Here is a 17987-nt window from a genome sequence, read left to right on the forward strand (position 1 = left end):
GTGAGGTTTACACCTGTATGTTCGGCGCACGTGACAATACAATTTGATTTGAGATCGATGGGGGGGGGGGGGATCTTTTAATATATTTTAGAATAAGGCTGTAGCGTAACAAAATGTGGAGACAGTCAATGGGTCTGAATACTTTCTGAATGCATTGTGAATATACTCAGTGTACAAAACATTAAGAACACCTTATATTGAGTTGCCCTCAGAACCGACTCAATTTGTCGAGGCATGGAATATACAAGGTGACAAAAGCGTTCCACAGGGATGCTGGCCCATGTTGACTCCAATGCTTCCCACAGTTGTCAAGTTGGCCGGATGTCCTTTTTGGTGGTGGACCATTCTTGATACACACTGGAAGCTGTTGAGCATGAAAAACCCATCAGCGTTTCTTGTTATGACCGCTGATCAGTTATTGATACGTTTTGACTCAAATCATGGGAACCAATTTGTGGGTCCAATACTTTGCATTGAGTGTGGATATAAGCTCTACAAATTAAATATTGTTATTTTGTTGCTAATGTGAATATACTACTGTCGTGTTTGTGTGCATTTAAGCAGAGAAATGCTGCAGTTCTTGACACAAACCGATGCACCTGGCAATTACTACCATACCGCGTTCAGAGGCACTTAAATACTTTGTCTTGCCCATTCACCCTCTGAATGGCGCACACAAACAATTCATGTCTCAAGGCTTAAAAATATGTTTTTAACTTGTCCCCTTCATCTACACTGATTTTGAAGTGGACTTTAACAAGTGACATCAATAAGGGGTTGATCATAGCTTTCACCTGTATTCACTTCGTCAGTCTGTCATGGAAAGAGCAGGTGTTCTCAATGTTTACTTCACATGTGACCTGTCTTAAGACAATGCTATTGGCCTAATTCAAGTGTTTTATCTGACTCCGTTTAACATTTATTGTGAAATCAAGTATTATTTAATAGCTTTGTAACATGAATAGATTCACATACAAGGCAGTACTGACATTAACAAAGCATAATTCTAGTCATATACATCTTAAGGTTAACTAACTTACGAGACAAAGCGTGAACTAATCAGACCTACTCCGGGCATTGGCCTTGGCAGCTCACAAAATAAAAATGTCCATACAACCATACTATTTCCATGGGCAGGAAACAGGAGAAGAGCAAGAACAACAGACCTTCATCCCATTTATTACCAGATCTATTCAAAACTCAATTGTTGACCAACCCGCAGACTCAACCAATGGTAGTAAAACTAAGATATCGCATCAAACCAGCAAACATCCTCTAGGAAGTGGGTCTCATCTATGTGTGATGACCTGAGGGGGTGGGCTGGGTAGGACAATTTAATACAGTATCGACAGAGGTCACTCTGAGCAACTACAAGTAACCATAGAGATCAGACATCCACGTAGATGTCATCTCAGTTGAATATGGAATAACACTATTGCAGCCATGTTTGGTACCTTACACACATTTCTGTAGTCAATTCTCTGGTTTCTGTTGGAGAGGTTTGGCCCCTCTTAGGTGGGAAGGGTGTACTGGTCCTCGGACATGGTCTTTTTGTGTTTTGCTGAGCCATTTGCCATGCAGCCGAAGGTGACAGAGAGCCATAAATTAGGGCCGAGCCTACACAATCGTGTTGTCTTAATGTTGTGGGAGACTGAGGTATTGTTATGAATGTCTCGCTCTGACTATTATAATTCATGTATCACGGTCTGTCTGTCTTCAGATTGTAAACGAAGCAGCCAAGTACCGCTATCGCTCCGGCAACCTATTTGACTGCGGGAACCTCACCATCCGGGCGCCGTGGGGCTGCGTGGGCCACGGCTCGCTCTACCATTCCCAGAGTCCAGAGGCCTTCTTCGCCCACTGCCCAGGCATCAAGGTTAGACACTCATCCCTATCGCCTCCCCCAACCCGTCCTCTACTCACTCACTTCTCCACCTCACCTGTACTCGGTACTCTTAAAGCACCTTATAACCTATTTACTTCTGCTCTTCTTGCCCCTTCCTAAACGAGCCTGTCTTTATGATCTAAGGCACACGCATCTTTCCCCTGTATCAGTTAGCCAACCTCTCTCTTCGCTTCACTGCGCTGCACTTTGTTGCACATATTTTGGCGTGGTCTATCTCCGTGTATGTACCTTTGCTTAAACACCCACTGGTCTGTTTGGATTGTTGATTTGACGAGGGTAGAAAAAGATCTATCTCAAATTGCTATTGACCTATTCATGCACCCCCTCCCTTAATTTCCAAACCCCGGCGGCTGCTGCATATTGCTTTACGTCCACAGCAATGACAGGGAAATGATGGACTCCCAAATCAATACCTGACTCACTGTACACCCTGTGCGGTCACCCAGGGTTCAACCGGCTGATCTGTGAGCGTGTGTGATTTAAGCTGGCATTTAATGCACGTACGCTCGGAGGGAAACGAGTGCGTGCTAAAAATGTCAAATATGATCCCCCCCCAACACCATGAAAGAAATAAAAGTCTAAAGTTCTCCTACGCAGCGAGGGGTCCGAGAAGGCTCGGATGTAGAGGAAGCCGGCTTCTGCTTTCCACCCAATTGCACATCATCTGGGTCGTTTGTTTGCGTACCAGTTGAATAGTATGGTCTGTGTGGGTACAGAAACCCCCTATTTGAACTACTAAGTCGAGGCATGCTGTACTGTTGTCCTGGGTACACTCCCTTAATAGTTGCTGGAGACGTGCAGAAAAAGGACAACGTTATAGGAAAATGTCCGAGCAGTACAGTTCAGGTTGGCACGATGGTGTGAAAGGGTAATGTACTATGTGTTTCACAACAGGTTGTAATACCCAGAGGTCCGGTCCAGTGTAAGGGACTGCTGCTGTCCTGCATCGCAGATCAGAACCCCTGCATATTCTTCGAGCCCAAGATCCTCTACAGAGCAGCGGGTGAGTGAAGGAGCCAATCTGACCCAGGTGATGTGTGTTTGTAGGCGAGGTGTGTTTACAACAACACGTCTATGCTCAGTTTCCTCAAGCATTCTCAATGGCCTTTTGTCAGCCTTTTCGTCTCCTTGGTGACACATGGCTTGTTATTTTTTTGTTTGAGAACAGAACGGCAAACAAACTATGCCCTGTCCGCTTGGCTCTGGACTGAGTGTGAGTGAGTTCACCAGATTCAATCACAAGTGTGAACCAGCTGGTCCAAATGGGCCATAGCTTGCTGACAGCCTGTGCTCTGTCCTCTGGTTGGCTGTCCTCTCTGGCCTCGGGCGCCTGCCTCTGGCCTACATCGTTTTTTCGACCTTTAGAGCAGGGATAGATGGCCTTCACAACTGAATGGCCTGTTATTAACCCTCTCAACCAAGCCTCTAATTTCCACACATTGATAGCTTTGGGTGATAAGAGTCAAATAAATCAAGTTGTGAGATACTCAAGCTGACTTTTTGAGAGAATGTTTTGATTTAAGGCATTAGAAAGTGATTATGCCCAGAACATTATTTTTCATCTCCGGTATTGAAACCACTCTGTCCAAACAAGCCTAATGTCCGTCTTTCCCTCCGTCTCTTCTGGGATTGTGTTAAACTCTGTTGAATCAAATCTCCCTTTACCATACAGGGCTCTACATACAGGGATGCCCGCTGGCCTAGGAAGTTTTGGAGACCTTCCGGGCCAGTCAATCATCTACGTCAGTGGGCCAGTGAAAGAAATATTGTAAAAATGCTATTTTCAATCGACACAATTATTGAAGAAACGGACACATATCCCGAAGCTGTTACTTCATTATGTCGATTATTTATGACATGCACGCCACACACAACCTAGTGGAGTAATCTGTCTGGTAGTAAGAGCATGCAGCTCTTAGTCGTGTAAAGCAGCTCACAGAATGAATATGGCAAGACAGCCTGTGTGGCTAACACTTTGCTCCATCATGGTATGCACGACACACAGACACAGACAGAAACAAACAAAACAAACCGGTTCCATGATGAAGCTCCACCAGAAATTAATTTTAGAAAAGATTTCCCTTTACTTAGGCTCTGCCCAGGTTTTCAGATGTGCTACCCGTGCTACCTGTCCCAGACCTGCTGTTTTCAACTCTCTAGAGACCGCAGGAGTGGTAGAGATACTCTTTATGATCGGCTATGAAATGCCAACTGACATTTACTCCTGAGGTGCTGACTTGCTGCACCCTCGACAACTACTGTGATTATTATTATTTGACCATGCTGGTCATTTATGAACATTTGAACATCTTGGCCATGTTCTGTTATAATCTCCACCCGGCACAGCCAGAAGAGGACTGGCCACCCCTCATAGCCTGGTTCCTCTCTAGGTTTCTTCCTAGGTTTTGGCCTTTCTAGGGAGTTTTTCCTAGCCACTGTGCTTCTACACCTGCATTGCTTGCTGTTTAGGCTGGGTTTCTGCACAGCACTTTGAGATATCAGCTGATGTAAGAAGGGCTATACTATATAAATAGATTTGATTTGATTACCTTTCGTCATGATTCGTCCATTTGTAGCATGTGATTTCACACTGTAGCCCAATGGTGGTTTTAGCTGAGGTTTTTGTTACACATTTATAAAAAATAAAATAATCTGAGGTGGGCAATAGGGAGCGACGCCATCGTATATCATGTACATAGTCACGATAGGACAAAGGTTGACATAGCCCAATCCTACATGGCGTAACAAAGTAAACAGAGAGGCAACACACAATAGGCAGTAGTTATATGACTAACTATGAATAACAGTATACACGTCACGCAACTCACTTGGTGCACGCACACCATCCCACAAGTCCACGGAGATATATGGAGGAGTCCAGTTGTGTTGGGCAGGGCTGAGGTGCAGGAGCTTGCTTGAAGGAGACTGTGTAGTGTGAGACCTGGAGAGTCAGAAGGGTGTCCGGCCCCCTAGCAACTGACCTAGCTACTTGGTTGGCAACCAATCAGGGCCGGTTCAGAGAATTTGAGAGGTCAGTTTATGGTACCCATAGACTTTCAGACACCACTCCTGGTTGGATGGGGAGTGGAGTGTGCATTTGAAAGGGTTGTGAGGTGCTGATAAGAGGCACTGTTAGGGAATTTGGATTTTTTTTTATTTCACCTTTATTTAACCATGTAGGCCAGTTGAGAACAAGTTCTCATTTACAACTGCGACCTGGCCAAGATAAAGCACACAAACAAACAACAACACAGAGTTACACATGGGATAAATCAACGTACAGTCAATAACACAATAGAACATTTAAAAAATCTATATACAGTGTGTGGAAATGTAGTAAGATTATATGGGGATGAGGTGGGCTAGTTACAGATGGGCTGTGTACAGGTGGAATGATCGGTAAGCTGCTCTGACAGCTGATGCTTAAGTGAGGGAGATGGAAGTCTCCAGCTTCAGTGACTTTTGCAGTTCGTTCCAGTCATTGGCAGCAGAGAACTGGAAGGCCAAAGGAGGTGTTTGCTTTGGGGATGACCAGTGAAATGTACCTGCTGGAGCGTGTGCTACGGCTGAGTGTTGCTATGGTGACCAGTGAGCTGAGATAAGGCGGGGCTTTACCTTGCAAAGACTTATAGATCACCTGGAGCCAGTGGGTTTGGCGACAAATATGTAGCAAGAACTAGCCAACGAGAGCATACAGGTCACAGTGGTGGGTAGTATATGGGGCTTTGGTGACCGACTGCATCCAGTTTGCTGAGTAGAGTGTTGGAGGCTATTTTGTAAATTACATCGCCGAAGTCCGGATCGGTAGGATAGTCAGTTTTATGAGGGTATGTTAAGCAGCATAAGTGAAGGAGGCTTTGTTGCGAAATAGGAATCCAATTCTAGATTTCTTTTTAGATTGGAAATGCTTAATGTGAGTCTGGAAGGAGAGTTTACAGTATTTGTAGTTGTCCACGTATTCTAAGTCATTGCCGTCCAGAGAAGTGATGCTAGATGGATGGGGGGGTGCGGGCAGCGATCGGTTGAAGAGCATGCATTTAGTTTACCCTTGCATTTAAAGAGCAGTTGGAGGCCACGGAAGGAGTGTTGCATGGAATTGAAGCTCGTCTGGAGGTTTGTTAACACAGTGGCCAAAGAAGGGCCTGAAGTATACAGAATGGTGTCGTCTGCGTAGAGGTGGATCAGAGAATCACCAGCAGCAAGAGCGACATCATTGATATATACAGAACACTATGCAACATTCTGCTAAATGCGTATAGCTATGCTGTCATCAATGTGCAGTTTATGATGTAGTCATTAGGTTAGCGTGAGTGTATGCTTCCAAGTTGTAGAATATAGGATATGTGGCATTTCATTTTGCACCTCTGACATTTCTATGCATGTCTGAAGTGTTATTGCCTCAAGTGCAGGGGTCTCCAATTACATTCAACCCAGGGTTGATATTTCCTTGAGGGGATGGTCGGAGGGCGAGAATATAGTTTTAAATAATGTCTCCACTGCAAATTGACCGCAAGAATCCCAAACAGATATAGTATTTGACAGAAACAGAATTATTTCCAACCTTGATTACATTGCGATACGATCACATTTGCCTCTGTATTTATGCGTGGGAATAGTCGTGAACTTCCTAAATTAAAATAACTCTGATTTTCCTGGTGATTTTAGTCTTTATGTCCAAAGACAAATATTTTATTTTTGCTCAAAGAACTTGGGGCGGGGTCAAATTCACCCAAGGGTCAAATTTGGCCTGTGTGCAGCCTATTGGAAAACCCAGACAGTAAAATGGTGAGGTGAACTGTTAGTCACAGTAATATGGTTTAACAATCAAGTTGAATTCCACATCTTTAGGGCCTGCAAGGATATGATGTTTCAGTTTTGCAATGTTCTTGGCACAGAAAATCAGTTGCCACATTTATTTTTCCACTCCTTATCTTTATTTTGGATGTCAAATTGTGTTTGATGCTTCTCAGGAAGTCAAGAGCAGCCTTTCTTTCCTACTGCAGAGTAAATCATGAGTCATGACACTTACTGTCTGTCTCTCAAAATGTGAATGAAGTAACGCCAGATATATCCCTCAACAAAACCCTAAATCTTTTTTTTCTGTAGGGTTTGTTTCATTTTCAGATGGACTAAACCCAGTTACTTGGAAGTACAGTGGGGTATGCAGGTCCACATTGTGTACAGTGTCTATGGCTCAGTGAGACAATCAAACTACGTCAGAGAGGGAGAGATTCTGTGTGTTTCTGTGAGGAGAAAGACTCACTCTTGTCTGACTGAAATAGTTCCATGGTATACCACCTAATGGATATTTCTCTCCTTTCCTCTTCTCAAAATATCTTCTAGCTATGTTTCCCATAGCGAAATGACTACATCCACCCCCCCCACCCCCCCAACAATCGCTCGTCTGTTTCCCACAGGGCTCTCAGAACTGGTAGCAGTTAGGGAATGACTTTAATTTCCGAAAAGTGCAGAAAGCACTACCTCGTGCCGGGTCCTAATCCCTCTGAGCGATGCTTGTTTGGATGATGAGGTCATGTAATGTTTTTCGTTGAAGCAGTCATTTTATTTTCTTACCAGCCAGAGGGGATGGAACCACAAGGACTGGCTTCATGAGGACCGTAGTTACAGTTGAAGTCGGAAGTTTACCTACACTTGGGTTGGAGTCATTAAGATTTTTTTTTTCAACCACTCCACACATTTCTTGTTAACAAACTATAGTTTTGGCAAGTCGGTTAGGACATCTACTTTGCAAGTAATTTTTCCAACAATTGTTTACAGACAGATTATTTCACTTATAATTCACTGTATCACAATTCCAGTGGGTCAGAAGTTTATATACACTAAGGTGAGTGTGCCTTTAAACAGCTTGGAAAATTCCAGAAAATGATGTCATGGCTTTAGAAGCTTCTGATATCTAATTGACATAATTTGAGTCAATTGGAGGTGTACCTGTGGATGTATTTCAAGGCCTACCTTCAAACTCAGTGCCTCTTTGCTTGACATCATGGGAAAATCCCCCAAAAATCAGCCAAGACCTCAGAAAAACAATTGTAGATCTCCACAAGTCTGGTTCATCCTTGGGAGCAATTGCCAAAAGCCTGAAGGTACCACCTTCATCTGTACAAACAATAGTACGCAAGTATAAACACCATGAGACCACACAGCTGTCATACCGCTCAGGAAAGAGACGCGTTCTGTGTCCTAGAGATGAACGCACTTTGGTGCGAAAAGTGCAAATTAATTCCAGAACAACAGCAAAGGACCTTGTGACGATGCTGGAGGAAACGGGTACAAAAGTATCTATATCCACAGTAGAACGAGTCCTATATTGACATAACCTGAAAGGCCGCTCAGCAAGGTAGAAGCCACTGCTCCTAAACCACCATAAAAAAGCCAGACTGTTTGCAACTGCACATGGGGACAAAGATCATACTTTTTTGGTGAAATGTCCACTGGTCCGATGAAACAAGAATAGAACTGTTTGGCCATAATGACCATCGTTATGTTTGGAGGAAAAAGGAGAAGGGTTGCAAGCCAAAGAACACCGTCCCAACCGTGAAGCACGGCCTGAAACGGGGAAGCTGTGTACAGCAGAGGAGGTTGATGAAATTCCACTATATAAAGATCCCTGAATCCAGTCACCAGCAGCTCACTCGTTTGTTCGATGGTGGCAGGGGTTTTACTTGATGCTTGTTGTTGCTTTCTATGTAAGCTTAATTTAGTAGATTCTGGAAAAACCTACGAATTTCAGCTTATTGTATGCTTACGTATTATAAGCATCTCAAGATGTTCCGAGAGAGAGGGATCGTTTGAAATTCCGTCTCTGGAGTTTATTTTTATTTTGAAAGAGTGCATTTTTTTCTTTTTCCAATTCCACATCTTTCTGAATCACCCCGATGATTAGATGACTTGCTCTGAGAGATACTGATTAACCAAAAATAAATGCCCTCCCATCCCTGACATCACTTAAATCTGGAAGCCATTTAATTGTAAATAAATGTCCCATGTGGCCTATAGGTGAATCTATCATTCACACTCTATTCAATCCATGGTTCATTTGAACCATGTACCAGCACACACACTGACTTCATGATTGGGTTGTGAAAGGCTTGCAAGAGGTAGCTCTCTTCACTCGTTTGAAATTCCTTCCTGAAGTCGACAGCCTGTTTCTTAACCTCTAGAGGGAGAATGGGTGGAAGTCATTCCGACTGTTCTGGGAAGTATATTGTGGAGTTGGAAAACCGTAATGTCGCCCTTGAGTATCAATAGTACGCCCAAAGACCGTTGCAGTTCATGTGTTACCATGCAAGAGACTTTTTAAAGAGCACCCGTCTCCCCACTTAACACCCACACACACACACTTACTGAAGCGTGTGTATGATGAGCACCAAAGACCTGTGTAATGTTGTTACCACATAACTACATAAATAGGCCATGTTGGTGCCTCCGGTGTTTTGCCACCAAGTGTTTCTGAACTCCAAGATTTATACAAATAGGGTGCCAAAGGGTTAGTCTCTTTGGGAAAGGATCCAAGAGAAAGTCCGATGCATGAATATAATGTCCCTTGTGTGTGGAACACAATTTGAACTATATCCCATCCCACAAATGTTTTGTTGTCCACATTGATCTTTGATTGTTAGTGCAATAATTGATTATATTATTTATTATTATAATAATTAATAATTCAAGTAATAGTAATAATATTTGCCATTCAGCAGACGCTGTTATCCAAAGCGACTTAGTCATGTGTGCATACATTTTATGGATTGGGGGTACAGAGGACCATAGGCGAGGCGCACACAAGGCTCCGCGTGATTGATGAGGTCTGGAAAAAGCATCTCAAATGGGCCAGAGACTTTGTTCCTAACTGGAAGCACAGATTGTAGGCTTTCATTTGTGAGTGTGCCGGTCGTTTCCCTTGTCACCCTCTCCATCATTGAGCTCTACGAGCGGTTATGGACCATCGTTTGACAGAGCAACCACAGTTGGCCATAACAGAGTGATTGATGTGTGTTCGGGATTGACCCCCCAATCATATTCCTGTCGTGTGTAGTACTGTAGTTGCACATGTGCATCAGGTCATGTTGGCCGTACATTTAAGATATTCTCCTTCACTGGACTGATCTGCAAGAATTTGCTAGATGGTGGATTAACTTCCACCATAGGGTTTTCACCGGTCAAGTCATTTACAATCTGTGCAAATGAAGGGGAGGAGATGAGAGTACTGGTTTTGAAACAATTGAGATGAAGGTTGTTTTGTTTTTTTCTTTGTTTGTTTTGCAGTGGAGCAGGTCCCTACAGAGGCCTACACCATCCCACTTTCGCAGGCCGAGGTTATACAGGAAGGAAGTGATGTCACTCTGGTCGCGTGGGGAACACAGGTGAGACGTGGAAGGATGAGCCATGGGTTGATTCTCCGTACTCGAGCCACAGAGGAGATGGAGCTATATATCCATCTATGACTGTGCATGAGTCATGACCTTAGCCAGAAGTCATTGTTTATGGTTTGGAGGTGGGCAGAGGTAGGGATATCCGCGTTACGTCTTCGGTCTTTGACATTTTTAAGCCGACAGGGACGAGCCATGGATTAACTCCTAGCTCCATCACAAGCCCATGCCTCTCAACAGGGGTTTTCTCACCAGGGGTTTGTGGTTTATCGTGTCGACACTGACGTCTCCGTTGGACCGATGCTGCTCCACGGTGTTAACAGTCCACGTCTACACAAGGCCTTCCGTTGTCTTCAACTCCTGTCCCCCTGATTTATTTTCCTCAGGAGAGGATTATGGTCTCTATAGCGCTCTTGGTGTCGTTGCCCCTTACAAAGATTCTGCTCACCCACTTAACGGGCTTAACCCACCCAGAAAAATAGACTAATGTAGGTACAGCTTAAAAGCAGAGGGGGTCTAATCCTGAGGGCCGGGAATGACTGGGAAATCATCTCCATCAAAGCTGTCACTTTGCAAAGATGAAAAAGACACCCAAGTCATCGAAATCGGGGCTTTTTAAAGTGCCACCCCATTACGCCGGTAATCCATCAGCCCTCCATGGACGAGTGAAAGGAAAACAACTCCCAGCGAGTGGAGCGGTCGGAACCGCGCCTGGAACCTGCATTGAAGGCCTGCTAATGGACGAAACAGAGGGGTTCATTTTGCTAGTCCTACTGTTATATCGTAAAGTTTCATTTTATTGCACACTTTAAACCTGTTCATGTCTTGACAGAAGTACTAGGCTCTGTCGTTTCTACAGCAATATTCAGTATATTAGTACTCATTTCTAGCATGTTTGACTAAAACCAGAATATTTATCTTTTTAATATGCCTGTTGTCGAATCTTGTCTAAATGGGTTAGAAGTTTATAGAGCGCTGTGTTTCTTTTTTTATTAATTGGCTGTCTGGTTATGACTCATGACTATCACCCAAGACACACACATGAATAGATTTAGTTCATTAACCCTCACACACATTCATAGACGCACTCAAAGCCCTGATGCACGGCTTGGGGATAATAACGATGGAGCCAGTATGTCCTGCTGTTAGATTGCCGATGATTCACAGGCACAGCAGTCATTATCTGGAAACATACAGCTTTCTAATCTGCCAATAAACATGGAGTCTATCCAAGCAACTTCCTTCATTAGTCCAAACTGACTTGAAAGTTAATAAGGGGTGCTGTGTAGTGGTTCTCTGCTGATTCTAAAAGGGTTCTTGATGGCATTATAAAATGTTCTAATATCCATTGTGGATTAGAATGGAATGCACGGTCTTGATCGCTGACTCCTGCCTTACAGATCCATGTGCTGAGGGAAGTGGCCAACATGGCTCAGGAGAAACTGGGTGTGTCCTGCGAACTCATAGATCTACAGACCATCTTGCCTTGGGACACTGAGACCGTTTGCAAGGTAAGACGCATGCTAGGCTATATAATTTGTGTACACACACACTCAGGATTGGGTAGGTTACTTTCTAAATGTAATACGTTAGTTACTAGTCGTTAGCAGAAATTGTTAGCAGTAGTTTAACTTTTGGATTACCCAAACTCCGTAACGCAATCTGATTACTTTTAGATTGCTTTCCCCTTAAGGCATAAGAAGAGAGAAATGAATTCCCAATTGAAGGCCAGCATCCCGGAGTCGCCTCTTCACTGTTGACGTTGAGACTGGTGTTTTGCGGGTACTATTTAATGAAGCTGCCAGTTGAGGACTTGTGAGGCGTCTGTTTCTCAAACTAGATACTCTAATATACAGTGCCTTGCGAAAGTATTCGGCCCCCTTGAACTTTGCGACCTTTTGCCACATTTCAGGCTTCAAACATAAAGATATAAAACTGTATTTTTTTTGTGAAGAATCAACAACAAGTGGGACACAATCATGAAGTGGAACGACATTTATTGGATGTTTCAAACCTTTTTAACAAATCAAAAACTGAAAAATTGGGCGTGCAAAATTATTCAGCCCCTTTACTTTCAGTGCAGCAAACTCTCTCCAGAAGTTCAGTGAGGATCTCTGAATGATCCAATGTTGACCTAAATGACTAATGATGATAAATACAATCCACCTGTGTGTAATCAAGTCTCCGTATAAATGCACCTGCACTGTGATAGTCTCAGAGGTCCGTTAAAAGCACAGAGAGCATCATGAAGAACAAGGAACACACCAGGCAGGTCCGAGATACTGTTGTGAAGAAGTTTAAAGCCGGATTTGGATACAAAAGATTTCCCAAGCTTTAAACATCCCAAGGAGCACTGTGCAAGCGATAATATTGAAATGGAAGGAGTATCAGACCACTGCAAATCTACCAAGACCTGGTCGTCCCTCTAAACTTTAAGCTCATACAAGGAGAAGACTGATCAGAGATGCAGCCAAGAGGCCCATGATCACTCTGGATGAACTGCAGAGATCTACAGCTGAGGTGGGAGACTCTGTCCATAGGACAACAATCAGTCGTATATTGCACAAATCTGGCCTTTATGGAAGAGTGGCAAGAAGAAAGCCATTTCTTAAACATATCCATAAAAAGTGTCGTTTAAAGTTTGCCACAAGCCACCTGGGAGACACACCAAACATGTGGAAGAAGGTGCTCTGGTCAGATGAAACCAAAATGGAACTTTTTGGCAACAATGCAAAACGTTATGTTTGGCGTAAAAGCAACACAGCTCATCACCCTGAACACAACATCCCCACTGTCAAACATGGTGGTGGCAGCATCATGGTTTGGGCCTGCTTTTCTTCAGCAGGGACAGGGAAGATGGTTAAAATTGATGGGAAGATGGATGGAGCCAAATACAGGACCATTCTGGAAGAAAACCTGATGGAGTCTGCAAAAGACCTGAGACTGGGACGGAGATTTGTCTTCCAACAAGACAATGATCCAAAACATAAAGCAAAATCTACAATGGAATGGTTCAAAAATAAACATATCCAGGTGTTAGAATGGCCAAGTCAAAGTCCAGACCTGAATCCAATCGAGAATCTGTGGAAAGAACTGAAAACTGCTGTTCACAAATGCTCTCCATCCAACCTCACTGAGCTCGAGCTGTTTTGCAAGGAGGAAAGGGAAAAAATTTCAGTCTCTCGATGTGCAAAACTGATAGAGACATACCCCAAGCGACTTACAGCTGTAATCGCAGCAAAAGGTGGCGCTACAAAGTATTAACTTAAGGGGGCTGAAAAATTTTGCGCGCCCAATTTTTCAGTTTGATTTGTTAAAAAAGTTTGAAATATCCAATAAATGTCGTTCCACTTCATGATTGTGTCCCACTTGTTGTTGATTCTTCACAAAAAAATACAGTTTTATATCTTTGTTTGAAGCCTGAAATGTGGCAAAAGGTCGCAAAGTTCAAGGGGGCCGAATACTTTCGCAAGGCACTGTACTTGTCCTCTTGCTCAGTTGTGCACCGGGGCATTTCACTCCTCTTTCTACTCTGGTTAGAGCCAGTTTACGCTGTTTTGCAAAGGGAGTAATACACAGCGTTGTACAAGATCTTCAGTTTCTTGGCAATTTCTCGCATGGAATAGCCTTCATTTCTCAGAACAAGAATAGACTTACGAGTTTCAGAAATGGCCATTTTTTTTGCTTCTTTAATCAGAAGAGTTTTCAGCTGTGCTAACAAAATTGCAGAATGGTTTTCTAATGATCAACTAGCCTTTTAAAGTGATAAACTTGGATTACCTAACCCAACGTGCCATTGGAACACAGGAGTGATGGTTGCTGATAATGGGCCTCTGTATGACTATGGAGATATTTCATAAAAAATCTGCAATTTCCAGCTACAATAGTCATTTACAACATTTAGCCATGTCTACACTATTTCTGATCAATTTGATATTTTAATGGATTTTTAAAAAATGCTTTTATTTCACAAACAAGGACATTTCGAAGTGACCCCAAGCTTTTGAACGATAGTGTAGGTAGAGGTAAAGTGACTAGGCAACAGGATAGATAATAAACGCTGGTAGCAGCATCATATGTGATGAGTCAAAAGAGTTAGAGGTCCTGGATGGTAGGGAGCTCGGCCCCAGTGACGTACTGGGTCCTACGCACTACCCTCTGTACTGCCTTGTGGTCGGATGCTGAGAAGTTGCCATAGCAAGCGGTACTGAAGCCAGTCAAGATGCTCTCAATGGTCTAGCTGTTTTGCGTATCTGAGATCCCATGTCAAATCTTTTCAACTTTTATTCCATAGGCTGGGATCCACACTATGCAGCTGTTGCAAGAGAGCATTTTTCACAGCCTGTCCACTGATTGATAAGCAGCTTAAACTTCTTAAATGCAACCATTATTGTGTTACACATATCCAATTGTGAATAGCCATCCACAACGACCACAATCCGTAAGGCGCAAATGGCTAAATGAGAGGGCAGCAGTGTGATTTACATCAATGCGCTATGTAGATATAAATAATATGTAGCTCGTAGGCTACATCACTGCTATCGTCCTTACCCTTAGCGTTTATTTAGGTTGGATAATCCTTGGATGCCGACAGCTGTTGCACTGTTGGAAGACATGGCTTGGACTGTATGCTTCAAAATCCTATTCCTGCGATCCATCAAACGCATTTGGTGTGTCATCATAGTGATCTCTGATTTACGGTCAGACTTTAACTTGAAAAAAATAATTTCTGTCTAATAAAGCCCTTTTGTGGGGGAAAACTCTTGCTGATTGGCTGGGCCTGGCTCCCCAGTGGTTGGGCCTGGCTCCCCAGTGGCTGGGACTATGCCCTCCCAGGCACACTCTTGGCTGCACCCCTGCCCAATCATGTGAAATCCATAGATTATGGCCTAATTTATTTATTTCAATTGACTGATTTCCATATTTGAACTGTAACTCAGTAAAATCTTTGAAATTGTTGCATGTTGTGTTTATTTTTGTTCAGTGTAGTTGATAATCCCTGCAGCAGACTGTCTAATTTAGCACTTAAATTGCCCTTCAATGTGGCACAGAAACCATGTTATTTTTCTCTACAGTGTAGTTTCTGGCATTCGTGATTGATTGAATTCCAACTTAGGGCTGTATTTCTACATTGTCGCACGATTAAAGTAACTGTAGGAGAGGAGGTGAGCGTGGCCTGTGTATTTTATTTTAATTCATAAAACCATGAAAAGCTGACTGTCTTCAGTCAATAAGTATTCATCCCCTGTTATGGCAAGCCAAAATAACTATAACTAATAAATATTTTATATTTTTTATGACTACCTCATCTCTGTACCCCACACATACAATTATCTGTAAGGTCCCTCAGTCGAACAGTGGATTTCAAATTCAACCACACAGATTCAACAATAAAGACCAGGTAGGTTTTCCAATGCCTTGCAAAGAAGGGCACCTGTTGGTAGATGGAAAAAATAAAGCAGACATTGAATATCCCTTTACACTTTGTATGGTGTATCAATACACCCAGTCACTACAGAGATACAGGCGTCCTTCCTAACTCAGTTGCTGGAAAGGAAGGAAACCGCTCAGGGATTTCACTGAGGCCAATTGTGACTTTTTTTATTTTATTTTATTTATTTCACCTTTATTTAATCAGGTAGGCAAGTTGAGAACAAATCCAATTTATTTATATAGCCCTTCGTACATCAGCTGATATCTCAAAGTGCTGTACAGAAACCCAGCCCACCCCAAACAGCAAGCAATGCAGGTGTAGAAGCACGGTGGCTAGGAAAAACTCCCTAGAATGGCCAAAACCTAGGAAGAAACCTAGAGAGGAACCAGGCTATGTGGGGTGGCCAGTCCCCTTCTGGCTGTGCCAGGTGGAGATTATAACAGAACATGGCCTAGATGTTCAAATGTTCATAAATGACCAGCATGGTCAAATAATAATAGGCAGAACAGTTGAAACTGGAGCAGCAGCACAGCCAGGTGGACTGGGGACAGCAAGGAGACATCATGTCAGGTAGTCCTGAGGCATGGTCCTAGGGCTCAGGTCCTCCGAGAGAGAGAAAGAAAGAATTAGAGAGAGCATACTTAAATTCACACAGGACACCGGATAAGACAGGAGATGTACTCCAGATATAACAAACTGACCCTAGCCCCCCGACACATAAACTACTGCAGCATAAATAATGGAGGCTGAGACAGGAGGGGTCAGGAGACACTGTGGCCCCATCCGATGACACCCCCGGACAGGGCCAAACAGGAAGGATATAACCCCACCCACTTTGCCAAAGCACAGCCCCCACACCACTAGAGGGATATCTTCAACCACCAACTTACCATCCTGAGACAAGGCCGAGTATAGCCCACAAAGATCTCCGCCACGGCACAACCCAAGGGGGGGGCGCCAACCTAGACAAGAAGATCACATAAGTGACTCAACCCACTCAAGTGACGCTCCCCTCCTATGGATGGTATGAAAGAGCCCTAGTAAGCCAGTGACTCAGCCCCTGTAATAGGGTTAGAGGCAGAGAATCCCAGTGGAAAGAGGGGAACTGGCCAGGCAGAGACAGCAAGGGCAGTTCGTTGCTCCAGAGCCTTTCCGTTCACCTTCACACTCCTGGGCCAGACTACACTCAATCATATGACCCACTGAAGAGATGAGTCTTCAGTAAAGACTTAAAGGTTGAGACCGAGTCTGCGCCTCTCACATGGGTAGGCAGACCATTCCATAAAAATGGAGCTCTATAGGAGAAAGCCCTGTCTCAGCTGTTTGCTTAGAAATTCTAGGGACAATTAGGAGGCCTGCGTCTTGTGACCGTAGAGTACGTGTAGGTATGTACGGCAGGACCAAATCAGAGAGATGGGTAGGAGCAAGCCCATGTAATGCTTTGTAGGTTAGCAGTAAAACCTTGAAATCAGCCCTTGCCTTGACAGGAAGCCAGTTTAGGGAGGCTAGCACTGGAGTAATATGATATTTTTGGGGGGTTCTAGTCAGGATTCTAGCAGCTGTATTTAGTAGAGCATTGCAGTAGTCTAACTTAGAAGTGACAAAAGCATGGATACATTTTTCTGCATTTTTGGACAGAAGGTTTCTGATTTTTGCAATGTTACGTAGATGGAAAAAAGCTGTCCTTGAAACAGTCTTGATATGTTCTTCAAAAGAGATCAGAGTCACGTCAAGGTCCTTCACAGTTTAATTTGAGACGACTATACAACCATTAAGATTAATTGTCAGATTCAACAGAAGATCTCTTTGTTTCTTGGGACCTAGAACAAGCATCTCTGTTTTGTCCGAGTTTAAAAGTAGAAATTTTGCAGCCATCCACTTCCTTATGTCTGAAACACATGCTTCTAGCGAGGGCAATTTTGGGGCTTCACCATGTTTCATTGAAATGTACAGCTGTGTGTCATCCGCATAGCAGTGAAAGTTAACATTATGTTTTCGAATGACACCCCCAAGAGGTCAAATATAGTGAAAACAATAGTGTTCCTAAAACGGAAACCTTGAGGAACACCGAAATTTACAGTTGATTTGTCAGAGGACAAACCATTCACAGAGACAAACTGATATCTTTCCGACAGATAAGATCTAAACCAGGCCAGAACTTGTCCGTGTAGACCAATTTGGGTTTCCAATCTTTCCAAAAGAATGTGGTGATCGACGGTATCAAAAGCAGCACTAAGGTCTAAGAGCACGAAGACAGATG

At 43.4% G+C, this 17987-nt stretch overlaps 1 protein-coding gene across 1 annotated transcript in view; it reads left to right on the top strand.

Moving 5' to 3' along the window:
• LOC109864604 (2-oxoisovalerate dehydrogenase subunit beta, mitochondrial-like) overlaps positions 1 to 17987 on the top strand; it is a 90162-nt gene that overhangs the window by 20613 nt on the left and 51562 nt on the right. Inside the window, exons 5-8 of the mRNA XM_020452459.2 lie at positions 1721 to 1876; positions 2801 to 2909; positions 10190 to 10287; positions 11694 to 11804. Of these exons, the coding sequence (XP_020308048.1) occupies positions 1721 to 1876; positions 2801 to 2909; positions 10190 to 10287; positions 11694 to 11804 (474 nt within the window). The remainder of the gene's footprint in view (positions 1 to 1720; positions 1877 to 2800; positions 2910 to 10189; positions 10288 to 11693; positions 11805 to 17987) is intronic.

The sequence above is a fragment of the Oncorhynchus kisutch genome, linkage group LG2 (assembly GCF_002021735.2).
Source record: "Oncorhynchus kisutch isolate 150728-3 linkage group LG2, Okis_V2, whole genome shotgun sequence".
NCBI lineage: Eukaryota > Metazoa > Chordata > Actinopteri > Salmoniformes > Salmonidae > Oncorhynchus > Oncorhynchus kisutch.